Below are 15,662 nucleotides of genomic sequence, written 5' to 3' on the forward strand. Positions count from 1 at the left end.
AGAAGACAGGTTGAACTGAAAGGGGGAAAACAGCTGTTGATTATTCTGTTCTATCTTCCAGCAATACCAAAAGTTTTGCTTGATAGTTTTCCTAAGAGCAAATATATTTTTGATTATTTTTCAGAAGCTATTCCACTTCAATTTAATGAATAGTTTTTCTCAGGATAGTTTAATTTTAAAATGGTTGACACATCCTAACAGGTTAAATACAATTCAGCACACTGATAATTAGTCAAAAAAAGTGTTTAAAAAAGACACAGGGGCACAGCAGATGCTAACAGACTGAAAGAACTACAGCCAGCATCCTTCAGTTTATATTAGTCTGATGACTTTGGTTAGTTAAACCTGATGACACCTGTAAGTGTCAATAAATCTAACACTTCTTGCTGGTCATTAAAGATGAGCTACTTAGATGGTCAAGGTGACAGCAGCATGACAGAGGCTCCAATGCAGAAACTGAGAATGTGCCTTTCCCCCCCCCCTCGTCAATTTACAGACCAAATGAAAGGGGTATGACAATGGTATTCTGAGAGCTCTTAAAATAAAACAGAATCTTGGCCAGCTTCATCAGAGAGAAAGCTACTTAGTTCCTTCCATTTTCAAATGATTGTTCCTTTGTATCACCCAGAACAATGACTAATTCTTTAGTAAAACAAAAGGTTTGGAGGGAAGACTTAATATGTTTCTATAAAGGTCAACATACTGACTATTTTAGCTACAAGTAACAGAGTTATTCACAGACAAGATAAAAAAGCAGTTTTCAAGGTGCGGCAAAAAGATTCTCCAAAGCACTTTGTTACACTGCACTACCAGCTACATTTAAAGCTTTAGTATTAAGAACTGTTGCACACCATGTACCTGTTACTCTCTGCAGATTTTAAATCATGCTTTTTAAAACATCCTCCCCACATTTCCTCCCCACATTTCCCCCCACCCCCCAGGTTGTTACCATGCAAGCAATTTTTGTGGCAACATCACAAATGATACATAATGAAGAAAAGGTCCATGCAGGTCCGTGAACCATTCAAGATCCCTTCCACAGAGATAAATACTGCAACTTACAGTGGGTTTACTGCTCCAGGTAGGAAGTTGAGCAATTAGAGAAAGGGTTACGTTTCAATAGATTTGCTAAGGAATACTTCTACATCATGAAATAAGACAAACTGTGAAGAGTAAGAGTTAGATTTAATGATAAATTATTACTGAAACCAGTTCTTACGCTTCTCTCTTCTAATTCAGTAAAACATTTGGTTTATGTAATTAATAGTATATTTAAACAAAAATACATACATTGCACAAGGATAAAACTGAAAACTGCAAAATTTTCATTTCATATAAGAAATTAAAATGATGCATTAGTGGCAAAAAGTGTAAATGGGAATATTTTAGTAGTCAAAATAAATATTTAATAAAAACCACACACCCATGACAAAGTATCAAAAGAACAGAACTTAGTATTTGGAAGTATACTACCCACAGTTCCTTGTGTTAAACACTGGTAAATTCAGTGGCTTAATTATCATCACACTGCATTCAGCAATCATTGCTTGCATTAGTGTTGTAAAAATTCATAAGACTAGAAATACTGTTCCAATGACAGAAATAGTAAAGTCAGTTTGCTATAAACATGGAGGAATTTACTACACCAAGGAGTCAATCCACAGCCATAGATACAAAGTCAACAAGGACTTCTGCACAGCATAGTGGTTACTGTACCAAAAGTGCATTTATCAGCATTCAGTTAATTGGGGAAAAAAGTGAGAAAACCACCCTTTTTTGTATAATCAAAAAAAAAAAAAAAAAAAACCAAAAAAACCCCAGGTGACTGACAGTTGAAGAAAAAACCCACACATTTCCTTTAAAAGTAGAAGTATAGTCTAAAGATGTTAAGAGCACCGTAAGATTCCTATCAGGTAAAACAGTACAAACCATTAGCATTATAAGTAAAGAACAATTAAAAGCTTATTATATCATTCCACATTTATAACACAACAAAAAATTTTAGTGTTATTGCATCCTCCTATAACTACAACCAGTGCCATGTTGATGACTCTTTATTAAGTTCTGGAAACAAATAATGCAAAGAAAACAATCTCTTTTTAATGCATAACATGTCTAGAAGAACTTCAGAAATACTGATGATGTGTAAACTGAAATTTAGATAACATTAATTATCATCAGATTTAAATGGGGGAAAAAACAATGTCTGGCTTATCCCATTAATTCTCCATTCACTTCTTCCACTGATTCTTTGAAAGAAGCATTATTGAACATCACTGACTACCTATGATTTTTTGAGTGTGATTTTATCGATATTAGGATTATGCATTTAAGATTTTTCCCTACCTTTCCTCCTTCTACACACACCCGTCCCTGACATCACATTTTAAAGTTGCAGTTTTCTCACACAAAGTATTGTAATGCCTTCTGCTGCTCGCTGAGTGATATTCAGTCAACGTCATATTTTCAAAGCATTAAGACCTCTTTCCAGTTGGATCACATATTAAACAATAATTAAAAATAGTATTCTTCCCTTATTTCTTTGTGACATCATAAAGACTATTCACCATTTAAGATACGTTCAATCTCTTCCAGTCTTTTCAATGCAGCAACTCTCTTTTCCTCAATGTCTTTGATTTCTTTCGCTGATTTTTTGGGAGTAACCTTCTCCATATTGTTTTTCTCTGCTTGTTTCTTACTTTTTGAGTGTCCTTTACCATTATCAACTGTTGTTTGGGTGGTTTTCTCCTTAGTTTTGACTTCTTTCAAATTTTGAAAGGATTTTTTTTTTTCTCCTGCAGATGCAGTCCCATCTGCTGGAAGTGATGACTGTTCTGTAGTACTGAGTGATGCAATTTTACTTCTAACTATGTTTAAATGACGCTGAATATATTCTTCATGAGGTGCCAGTGCTAGCGTTTCAACCAAGCATTTTTCTGCTTTTATTAAATCTCTTTCTTCAAAGTAAACCACACAAAGGTTATGCTTTCCTTGTACATTGTTGGGATCCAGTTCCAAAATTTTTTCAAAACATGCTTTTGCTCCAACAATATCCTTCTTTTGGTTCATAAGGATATCTCCTTTTAAAATCAGACCTTTGGTATGATCAGGGTAGTACTTCAGTAGGTCTTCCAGGACGGGTAAAGCCAGCAATTCTTTTGCTGTCTGAGAATAAAGCAGTGCCAAATTGAACAAAGCACTTCGGAAGTTAGGCTGTAACCTTATGGCTTTCTTCATCCATGCCTCTGCTTCTGTATCTTTTTTGTCATCCATTGCCAGCATACCCAAGTTGAAGTATCCATTTGCATCCTGTGGTTCTTCTTTCACATAATGTAGCAGTCTTTGTTTAGCTTCAGGTCTAAGCAGGGCATCACCTAAATGACAGAATACACATTTAATTCTAGCTTTATTCTGAAGGATTTTTTTAACCAGGTCTGTAAAATGTTAATTTATATACAAATTAAAATGTAACATCTTTAACACAACTGTAAAAGGGAAAGGGCTTAACATGCTACTTTTTATCACTGCTGTGTAACATCAAAAGTAAATGACATCTACATTCTTTAAAAAATAAATCTAAAGTTGACCTGCAGCCAAAGACAGCATCGTTATTCAATTATCTGTTGAATTATATTTAGGTTTGGTACAAGAGACACAAAAGGTGTCTCTACAAGTTTATAAGAAGTTATTTTCACGTACAGTTGAGCAAACGGAATGCAGAGAAGGTGTCAGTTCTAACAAACCACCTTTTAACATGGCAAACTTGCAGTGGAAGATCTTATTTTGTTTAAGACAGACTGAATGAGTTTTAAGACAGTGATCATATAGGGTGATTTCAGATGCAGCCAGGCTAAAATATATGTTGACAACCGAACAATAAAATCTGCAAATCCCATATTTTAATTTGCATCAAAGTATGAAAACGAAATAGTAAAATCATCTCATCTGAGAATACCAAGACTTGCTAACCTACTGTGCTATCTTTCTAATTATTCCAGTGAACACATTTTCATAAAGAATTCCAGGCACAAATTACTGAAGTGTGAGTGAGCAGGGAACAGATGCTAACTTCATTTTTTAACCTCCTGAAACAGTGCTGCACCTTCCAGTATGAACAACTCAACGCGAGATACCTAATGCTACTGTCTGTTTGAAGTCTGTTGTGCTTCTACAGACAAGAACCAAGGTATTTCTCCTTGCAGAACATGCAATGTGAGAAGAGATAAAAATAATCTATTTGCATCTGTTCAAATCAATTCTGTATTATCTCTTAAGGGTAGTATGGCATTCCAACAAAAGGAAAATGAACCTTACTAGTCACTTGCAAATACTCTTTGCAACAGTTTGAATTCACAACAGGTTCAAAGTTACCCATAAAGCTACAAGCTGTGCACATGAAAAAATAAACACATGAAAATGTGACTCTATCCAGCCTAATTAGCAGTATTACAGAAGAACCTATGGAAATATTCACATTTAAAGCCCAGCTATATTTTTAGTGAATGGAGAATGAAATCCATCAATATACATGCAAAACATAAGCTATTTTTTTTACATTATTATATAGGCACAATTTTGATGACTGTGCAACAATTCTTTTTATGTGTAGATGCTATATTGTAAAACAGCATTTCTATTAAAGATGATGTTCAGCTAAGATATATGCACGTTTTATACAAATTCCATATACTACCGATAGATTACAAAGCTTCTTATTTCAATGAACAGTTTTTTCTTTGATGGTGCTATAAACTTCAGCGTACCAAAAATAAAAAAGTTCATTAAAAAAAAAAATAATATGGATCCTATAAATGGAAATAGACAATATTTACATAAGGGACAATTAACATACCAGATTCCTGCATTAGTAGTGCTGAGTTGAATAATGCCAGTTTATGTGTCGGATTGAGTTCAAGGGCTCGGTTGAAATTCTTCAGAGCTTCTGTAGGATCTTTCAGTTCAATGTAAACAATTGCCAAGTTGTACCACAGGTCTGCATTGGTTCTGTCTAGTTCTAAAGCTTTAAGATAAGCTTCCTTGGCTTTTAGAGGTTTGTTCATTTTTAAAAGTAATTCTCCCCTGTTGAAAAATCAGATTTAACCTTCAACTTTTATTCATATTAGTATGAAAACAACTGAAAGGTTGGGTTATTTTAAGTTTTCCTTCCTATGGACAGTAGGTATGAGATAAGAGCATTTTTTCTGTTTCTTTTTTTTTGTCTGTTTACTTGTTTTAAATACAAAACAATTCAGGACCCACTTTACACACCATTCCCAAAGCTTTCAGCTCTCAAAAGTCTGTATACAGCAAATGCATATGCTGGATTAAATAAAAAAAAGTGATCAAGGGTTTCTGATATTGGCTCTGTAACTACACTGCAACAACTGCAACTACACTGGGCATCTTTGCACCTCCTTGAGTGGGAGGGAATCAACTAATAAAATACTGATCAGAAGCCTCAATATCCACAGCTGTATTACTGTAACCTGTTTAGCTGACATTTATGTGTGTTTTAGTTTAATAGGACCATTAATTCTTAATGACAAAGGCTAAAGAAAACTCCATGATTGAGACTAACCAAACTATACTACCAGATCAGAAATATGAGTTTAAGATTCATAAAGAATCAAATGCAAGTGCCTTGCTATGCAGTGTTCGAATACACAGCCTGTGTGCAAACACACCATTTTGAAGCAGGAATTAAAAAGAAAAGGCTTATAATGAGTATTTGATTATTGCCCCAAATCTTCATCATTTTATTTGGAAATTAATCAATTCCAGCAGCCAATTCAACTGTATAAACTGAATACTGTTCATAGCACTGTAAATACATAGATGTTTATTCAAGTCTATGTATCACCAAAACTAGAAAAGATACCTGCTGATGTAAGCCTGCTTGAAATCTGGCCTCATGCTAATTGCTTGTCGATATAATTGATCAGCTTCTTCCAAGCGAGATTCATTTGCTCGAATTAAGTTTGCCAGATTGATATAAACATTCAGATGGTTAGGAGCAACTCTTGCTGCATACTTTTTACCTGGAATAATCTGTAAAAAAAAAAATTTAAGTAACAAACAGAGCCCAGTAAAAACATGGAAGACCACCAGTATAGATCTCTTCTTCAGCCTGCCACATTCGTTTTAGGCTATCACTGGACACTAGTGTCAAAGCTCTTAATGATGAGAAATACCAATTCTTCTTTCTCCCAAAATCAACCCAAAAATGTAACCAGATTATTTTTTCTGCTTTAATTCTATGAAGACGTAGAAGACTTTTAATATTTAAGATACCAGCTAATTAAGCTCTGCTGCTAAATAATTGGGCTCATGCAGTCAACCAGACCTTGCAAAATTTCCCCTAAAGTATATTTACTAACACCTAAATTGAACTTCTGAAATTTTTATTCCTTTTTTTTTTTCAACCCTCCAGCTGCAGATAAATGTAAATAAGATTTTACCAGTCACTGATACAGTGGATGAAAAGTAGTTGTAAAAGATGAAAATGCTATTACACTGCAATTGTTGTACTGTTATCTGCCTAGTATCCTTATACTGTTTCACTATACAAATTTCTTATGTCTCACTTCCATTCAAGGGACTGATTTTTGTTGTGAGTCTCATTTTACCCATAGCTTTTGTTAACTTCAAGTGTTCTCCAAAATATTCCTCTCTAGAATATTTCCTATATTCTAGGAATATAACGTAAACGGTAAAGGTAACAAAGCACATGTTTTTATAAGTATGTTGAGGCAAAGATTTTTCTTTCTTCTGTTGCTACTGAAGCTACCTTCACTCATCTCCAATGCTGTATTTAAGCCATTTCTTGAGGGCTCAGAAGCATAATCATCATCAACAATGTAACTGAAAATTAATCCACTGTGACTAGAAAATATAACTACATTTTTAATTGCTGCTTTCATATCCTCAATTTAAAAAAAACCCACACATTTCACAGCAGTATAAAAAGAAGTTTCAATTTAGCATTTTTTAACAGCCATGAGTGTATACAAGCTACTCCTCTCATAGATAGTTTTTTAAGAAGCCTAAGTAGCACAAAGTCTACAGCAAGACAGAGCTTCACGATAAACATAAAAACTGTATTATGAATATAGGTTTGAGAGAATCCCCCCTGTGGTGGTAGATAAAAGAAAGTCACTAATTACCTGTGGCATCAATGATTTAGCAATTAGATATGATTCTTCAGCTTCTTTAGTTTTGTTTAAGTTTTTGTAAGTTCTGCCTACATTCATGTGGGCACCAATATCATCTTAATAAAGAAAAGAATGAAATTTAAAATATTTCAATGCACCAATTATCATTAAAAACCAAATGCCTACGCCTTCAAAATAGCTTTAAGTACAGGTACTGCATAAAGACCAACAATACAAAAAGCCATTCTGTATTATTCTTAATTATGAAGCTAATAGTTGAACCATGAACAAAAGATGGCTTAGGAAGTTACTTGGGAAATGGCAAAAAACTTTAAGGTCATACATCCACAAGTCTATAATCTCTTCCTATAGTAGAAGCACATAAACTGAAGACAAGAGTTATTCACCAGGCTTCTAAAAGATAAAAAAAAATAAATGAAAAGGTTGTCCAGCACTACCTAGAACTTCTTCTGAAACACTGTGAAATAAAGTACATGCACATTTTGATAATACCAAGATTGTTTAATTTTTTAATACACCTCCTTGCTTTTAAATAAGAAAATTAAATGATGTTTCATATGACATTACAGTCCATGGTAATTCAGAAAAAATGTCATCCAAATAATAGTATTAAATGGAAAGTCTTTGCATCTTTTTATAGTTAGAAACTTTTCTGGGAGACTTTTACCAAAAAATATGGATTAATCAACATACTGTATAATACTGTTTGATGTTCAGTTCAGAAAAATTGGTCATTGAAAAGATTTTTATGTAAGCTAAGCATACCAAAATAGTAGGAGTACAGAGACACCATAGTCAAAGCTTTTACCTGGTTGCACTTGAGTAGCTTGTATGAAGAATTGCAGAGCTCTTTCAAAATTCTTTTCATTTTCTAATGCATGCCCCACATTGTTCCACAGTTTTGCATTGTTTTTATTTACCTAAAACCAGAAAGAAGATACCAGTGCATAAGGTATTAAGCTGAAATTACATAACTGATTTTCTTTTAACAATCATCTTAAAAGACTTAAAAATGCACAATAAATAACAGATTTTATCTGTCATATATATGTAAAGAATAACAAAAGACTGCATACAGAATGATTACATTTAACCCATTGATCAACATCCATCTTTTTTACTTATTTGTCCCTAGAAATACCAAACATTTTAAAATTAACTACAATTGTTATGGGATGCAGTACAAACTAACTTATCATACCACATGCACATTGATCAAATTATATGCTTCAAACTTTTTGTAGATCTTTGTACTGAAACATATTGTTCTTTCATCCAGATAAGAGAATACATTTAACAGCTTTAACATGAGAAAAAATGATCATCTATTTCTTGCACATGAATTCCTATGTTTGCATTGTACTGCCTCTAAAACATAACCAAGAGCAACTAATTAGAGGTTAATACTGTGAATTTAGAAACAGAAGTGGCAAAACAAGTATAATTTCTCTCCATTTTTATCATGCTTTGCTGCAGAACAGCAACACAAATGTCAAATTATCCCTTTCAAACAAAATACAGTACCTTTAAAGCTGACATAAACAATGTGTACTCTGACTCCCAATCCCAGTTTCTGTGAAGTGTTTTTAAGGCATGAGTGAGCAGTACCGCAGCCAAACAAACCCAAGAAACTTTTCTTAGCATGCTATTGAATAAAAAAAAGATTTGTTATAAGTACACAAACAACCCCAATTTATACTAGAATATACCTCATATGCTAGGAGGCAAATAAACTGAGGAACATATTTATGAATAGTATCCTCTTTTGCCTCATCATGAAATGGCACAGTCCAAAATTTGAAAGGAAATAATGCCCAATTTCAAGTAAAGTAGAGAGTCATCTTAATTGACTTTATCATCTGGACTCATAACACTGTAGCTGTGAAACCTTGGATTCAGCTTGGGTTTCAGTACTGCAGCAACTTCTGGAACCCTCAGCAAAGGAAAGACACAGATCTGTCAGAGCAGCTCCAGAAAAAGACCAAAACAATCATCAGAGGACTGGAGCAGCTCTCCTATGAAGAAAGGCTGAGGGTTGGGGGTTATTCTGCCTGGAGAAGATAAGGGTCTGAAGAAGCCTTATTGCAGCCTTTCAGTACTTGATTAAAAGGGGCTTATAAGAAAGATGGGCATAAACTTTTTAGCAGGGCGTGTTGCCATGTCAAGGGGTAATGGATTTAAACTGAAAAAGGGTAGATTTAGACTAGATATAGGGCAGAAATGTTTTGCAGTGTGGGTGGTGAACTACTGGGTACAGGTTGCCTGGAGAGGGGGTAGATACCCAGTCCCTGGAAACATTCAAGGTCAGGTTGGATGGGGCTTTGAGCAGCCTGGTCTAGTTGAAGATGTTCCTGCTCATTGCAGGAGTCAGGGAAGAGACAGCCTTTAAAGGTCCCTTCCAACCCAAACCATTTTATGAGAAAGCTTTTTCTTTCCACATGTTACTAAAGCAAGGAACATTCTTGCTCTTTTAACACTTTTTAGAATGTTTTGTAGTAAAAATGACACTGTTGCCTAACTTTGCTCCCCAGAAATCCTTATCTCAATTTCATGCTTTCTTTCACATTGCTCCTATTTTTCCTGCCTCATAATTGGATTTGAGATAGTATTTTCTACTCACTCCCAGAGGTATCACAACTTTCTCATTAGCCAGTGCTATCAGCTTTGGTAGAACCAGTTAGCATAAGTTATACTGCCATGCATCACCTCTAAGAATACACAGTATAGCTGCCTTTCCATTTGTTTGAACTATCATTATGATGTCACTGGAGTTCAAAGTGTAAAGCATCCAGGCCAAAGGGAGTCTGGTGTAGATCAGTGAAAAAGACAGAAAATAAGACAAAAAGTTCTTCTAGAGCAGAATTTCCTAAGGATAAATTGTTATCCAAAAAATCCTTTAGTTTAGTAAATACTGAATGGATCTGATTTCTGTTCCCAGCTTGCAATACATATATATATATATGCACACATGTATTTGTGTATACACATTAATATATTTGAAATAATTGTTATAATGCCCTCAGAATAATCCACTGGTCTCCTAAGAGCTTCCTAGCTGCTATTTGTTTACATTACTTCCAAATAGTTTCTTGGTCATTTCTCTGTGGTCATTAAGAACTTAGAACAGAGTAAGAACCATAACATATTAAATTCATACTGGTAAAAACTCTACTAGGAAAGCTTGCAGTCATAAATATGGTTTTCTTTTATGAAGTTAAGAGAGTTAAGTAAAACCAGTCGTAGGTAACACTACCTTTTGTTTGATAATTTCTTCCATCCATGTGCTACTAATATGCAGAATCCCATGCTAGGAACATACAATACTCTTTCAGCTACTACAAATCCAACAGGAAAAAAGAGATTTGATGCAGGAATGAATGGTAGCACTATTAAGCAGAGTGCCTAGAAAAGAAATGCAAATTAATTACTAATCAAGATTAGGTAGTAACAGACTGTACCTAAAGAAAAAAATATGAAGCAATTATAAAAAAATCCCAGAAAGATATTGTAGATCTTTAGGAATTTTTTTTTTTTAAAAAACATCAAATTCTGTATTACACTGAGACCACTCTGGACACATTAAGTTTTAATCTACAAAAGATACTATTCCTTATTTAAGCGTCTCCAAGTCTATTTGCATTACTATACAACAGAGAAGAGTAACTGTATGACAAAACACTAGGATCAAAATTAAAAGACTGTTTTAATAGGAGTTCCACATACAAAAATATTACCTGAGAATATAAGTCTGAGAACCTTGGACACTATCTTTTATAAAAATTAAAAATTGATACCAGCTAACATGATTCATAAAGCAGTTACTTTTACAATACAATGAAGTCCAATCAGTTTCTGTGAAAATGTGAAGAACCAATATAAAAACACTGAATAAAGATGTGTTTAGCTAAGCACATTAAGGGCATCCTTAAATATCTAAAAAGACAAAGGACTTAAGATTTTCTGCAGGTCTTAGGTTGGCGACAGATGTATCAACAAAAGGTGTGTTTATTAAAAGACAGAAAAATACATCTGCTGCAAAAGAAGTGGACATGACTTTAAGTCCTGAGTGACTGATTGGTAAATAATGGATTTATAATTTCTGGTGCCAGAAAATACTTAAATAAGTATTTCAAAATATCTGGCCTCCAAGACAAAGCCCTATGAAACTGAAACCTCTATAGAAAAGAAATGTTTCTTTGAACAGAGGAATACAGGAATTTTCTAGAAATTCTCAATACAATTGGGTGTAGCCTTCTGATTAGTTTAAGCATAACTTTAACAGTCTTTTCCATGCTAAAATAGTTAACAAATCCAGTTTGAAAGTGAGTCTAGGATTTCATATATAAAAATGCAACACTGGTTTAAAACTTGAATTAAGGTTTTAGCTCATATTTCATGGGTGCAAGAATATGTACATGGATCATTAACATCACTTAGCTGATCCACAGCAATTAGTTACATAAAAATAAATAAATAAGTGAGCCTTGAAGAACTCACAAGCATATACAAAGAATATGTTTGTTACTTTTGAGATAAAATTTAATCTAATGTCATTTCACATTCCTCTCCCTTTCTCCTTTACATTTTTATAGTAAGTACTCCTTAAAGATTACCTATTAATCCATAAAAGTAAAAGTCTCAACACACAGTGCAAATATAGCCATTTGTAATCCACTTTGAAATGCAGGTTTCATCACACTATCCCCATGCCAGTCATCTGTACAAGTTCGACTTAGTTATAGCAAATGCTTTCACTTCCCACTTCTGAAGGTGGATTATGGGGAGTTTTGTATTTTGTTCTGTTTTGAGCAGCCAAACACAATCTGAGTACAAAAGCGGTTGAACAAAAGGATGCCTGAAGTGTGCTTTGGCAAATCATGTGCTGCTCTATAAATATTTTTACTGTAATGTGAATAAACTGCTTTTAGCTTTTGGACTGTATGCAAGGCTTGTACATAGGCTTAAACTTATTTTATGGAATCTTCTGATAAATGAGCCTGAAGAACTCTCTAGATCTAAAAAAATTATTTGTTTAAATTACTGCTCAAAAATGCAGTTTGTTTTGTTTCAGTTTCCATATAGTAAGGACACGGGTCCACAGCCACATGAGGTCAATATATGTATAAATGAAATACAATTATTTCTAATATGACAGGGAAGGATTCGGCAGCTGGTATAGCAAGTGCTTTGTTTTCACTGAGTGCTTATGATCTAGGGCTCTAATAAAAAAGGTTTTGCATGTTCTGCTTCGTGCAATTCCTCTGATGACAAACTGTAATGTTTGCTGAATCTCTCTTTTAATCCTCTTGCCTCTCCATCAAATACAACTTCTTGGGCAATAGACTTTATGCCCTAGTGCAGATGAAACCACATCCTCCTCTGTTAATTTTTTCTTTCTTTTTATTGTAGTCTTTCAGCAGATGCGGAGGCCTTGTTCCTGGTCAAGACAACTGAAACAAAAGGAAAAACAAACCATTAAAGTATATAGGAGGACAAAAATATAGACAAAACTCTGAACTTCGACCATAGCTATGAAAAGTGAGCTGCTAAGTAAATACTCAGAAGTTCACATGGAAACATTCCAAAGCCTGGGAGTAGGGAAATAAATATTAAATTTAGAAGTGTCTTGGCACTTATTCCAAGAAGCTTAAGGATACCTGTCAGTTCCTAACATATGCATGGTAACAAGCTGCAAAAATCTGTGGCCAAGTAGTGCTGTTTTATCAGAAGGAAAGTAAAGCAGTCTTGTCTGGAACAAATAACAAGTATCCAAAGATACCCAAAAGTTTTTATTAAATTTGCCAGCCAACAAAGGTATGTCTGTACCCAAGAAAATCCATGAACAAACAAGGGCCATGATCACAGCTTCATTTTGAAAACTACTGAAAACCCACAGATGTAATTCTACATCAGCACTATTCTTAGTCCTCAACATTTTCAATATTTATAGTGTAACCTATTTATAAAGGTCACCTGGCCTGACAGTCAAGACTGTTCACAGGGCTAAAGTAAACAGAAAATGTAAGAGAATTCAACTGCTCACACAATGTCTCGAGGGCATGTCTTTTATTAATGTAAGAATGATGGATTACTTCAAGCAGCATTATTACATTAACCTGCCAAAGCGTGTGTTCCAATTTATATATAATCTCCTTTTTTTGTTAGTTTAGTATTGTCAGTTCCTTAAAAATCTAGTTATTTATCAGTATTGTCCTTTTCTAGTTTGGAAAGACAATTTTAGAACCTATTGCATCAATTAAAATAAGACAATGAAACACAATGTACACTCACCAGAGCAATTTTTTCCAGAGATGACTGGTATTAAACAGATGAAAACGGGCTGAAAATGAGTCCTTCAACTTTTGCATCTCCCAGTAGTGAGCTCATCCTGTAAGACACTACTTGAGAAGAACTGTGGAATGTCCACTGGCACTTGAGGAGGTGGGAGATGGAATCGCTTCCTTCTTCTGCCTTGTTCCTCAGACAGTACAGCACCAAATCCGGATCCACATCAGTAAACACAGAAAGACATGTTGGGACATACTTGCAACCTCCCCTTCTCTTTTGCATTTTGGATTCCCTTCTTCTGTATTTTCTTCACAAGGTCCAAATAAACACCTTTATTTCTGCAGCACGTCTGAAGTACTTTTTCTGATCTCATAAACAAAAGTAACTTGAGACTTTTTCCCTTCAGCATAACACCTCAGAGTCCCCCTAAGGTAGTGGAAGAGTCAAAAAGTGCTAGAGAATTGTAGTGGCAGAAGCTCTTAAAAAAACCCTTTATTACCACCTTAGACTAACACTAGTGAAACACTAACCACTGCAGGCAAACATCATGATACCACTACTCTACTAATACTATGTGGCATCCATATGGACAGAGCATGCAAACTACTACCCTGGCAGGTATGAATTCTATTTTGACCAGCACAAATGCAGGCTTTTATTGGTAGAACTAAGTGTGGACTAGTAATTCAAAATTGCTATCTGGAAACTTGACCTATCTGTATAAACTGGCATCACTAAACAAAGATTCACTTTCCTGACTTTGAAGATGTTTGTATATTATTTCTCTAGCAAGTCAAATTGAGTAATCATAAGAAAGACATCGGTCTCTTCCCTCCACAGGCAGACTATCCAGCCTACATCAAGAGATTATTGCCTTATTGGAAGGCAGAAACAGGTTTTGGCCTATAGTACTGTTGCATGTTACAGTACATAACAATTCTTAATATAAAATATTGCACCCTCAATCCAAGAGATTATCTTCCAGGTATTTAGATATTATGTGTGAAAACAACTCAACATGGTACTAAAGGTTGTATATACAAACATAGGCACAGGAAAACTATAATTTTGGAGGACATGGAGGTTCACAGACTGGACTGAATGATCTCGGAAGACCCTTTCCACAAAACACAACTGGAATAAAAAAAACAGATATAAAAAAATCCACCCTGATGCTGACAACTCCATTAACCCTTTCCTGTTAACCCTTTTCAGTTTTAAGGCAAAAAGGAGGAAATGGATCTTACAGGTTGACAAAATTAGTTCTTCCTCAGAATATGGTAAAGACTACAGAAGCATGCCTTTTTTTAAAGAGCAAAACCAAAAGAGGAACATTTAAGTTTCTTAATGCCAAAATATATTGTCTTCCTTTATACCTATGAGAAAAAAAGAAATCTAGCCACTTCCTAAATATGCAGACCACCCACCAACATTTAAATAAGGTAGACAATTTGCAGGGTGGAAATGCATTCTGACCCTTAAAACACACTTAAATTCTACTGAAAACCCCCTTCTGCTGAGTTATGAGTACCTGAGAAAGGACACAAATACATAACAAGGGGCATACCTATTCTCATCTCTTGTGTATTCTTCTCCATCTCATTCCTGACAGCCACATACTTAATTGCAATTTAACTGTTTTGTTGATGATAAAGTTTTCTTATTATGTGTTCATTCTAGACCAGAAGGAGATGCTTGTATTTCTGGGTCAGACCAAGTTATACATGTGACCAAACCACCTACACTCTTATAAAAAAGACAAAAGCAATGCATCAGTCATACCATCAGTACAGTCTTGGAGGAATCCCCAGGATATCGGAGGCTGAAGACAATCAAAGATCCCAAAAAGCAAAAGAAGGTAAGGGTTGCAATGTTTCTAACATCTAACAAAGACTCCACAAGAGGAATAGTTCCCATTGTCCAGTCACAGCATAATTCTGAGGGGTTGAGAAGCAGCCAAGCATTTACAGGGAGGAGGTAGTTGAAAGTCAGCTGTCTTGCTGGAGATGGACTAACGGCAGCTGGGTTATCAAACCTAAAGCAAAAGAAAGGAGAAAAAGAGGTTTTTAATGAAAGAACATATGGTCTTGATTCACTTTGTGCTTAGAATAAACAAACTTTAGATTCATAGCCAGAACTATCAATTACAGACATGTATAGTATCATAATCTTCCTCCATTTCTCAGGTTTGTATCTTGGGAA

General features: G+C 34.7%; 1 protein-coding gene across 2 annotated transcripts in view; it reads right to left on the minus strand.

Moving 5' to 3' along the window:
* Positions 1–1,166: 1,166 nt before the first annotated feature.
* Positions 1,167–15,662, minus strand: part of TMTC3 (transmembrane O-mannosyltransferase targeting cadherins 3) — a 32,887-nt gene continuing 18,391 nt past the window's right edge. For both annotated transcript variants that reach the window (XM_071765729.1, XM_071765718.1), the window contains 8 exons: positions 15,243–15,495; positions 10,426–10,574; positions 8,697–8,817; positions 7,981–8,092; positions 7,164–7,267; positions 5,879–6,048; positions 4,853–5,079; positions 1,167–3,374 (listed from right to left, as the gene is read on the minus strand). In XM_071765729.1, the coding sequence (XP_071621830.1) occupies positions 2,560–3,374; positions 4,853–5,079; positions 5,879–6,048; positions 7,164–7,267; positions 7,981–8,092; positions 8,697–8,817; positions 10,426–10,574; positions 15,243–15,495 (1,951 nt within the window). In that variant the 3' untranslated portion in view covers positions 1,167–2,559. The remainder of the gene's footprint in view (positions 3,375–4,852; positions 5,080–5,878; positions 6,049–7,163; positions 7,268–7,980; positions 8,093–8,696; positions 8,818–10,425; positions 10,575–15,242; positions 15,496–15,662) is intronic.

Source organism: Heliangelus exortis, chromosome 1 (assembly GCF_036169615.1).
Source record: "Heliangelus exortis chromosome 1, bHelExo1.hap1, whole genome shotgun sequence".
Taxonomy (NCBI): Eukaryota; Metazoa; Chordata; class Aves; order Apodiformes; family Trochilidae; genus Heliangelus; species Heliangelus exortis.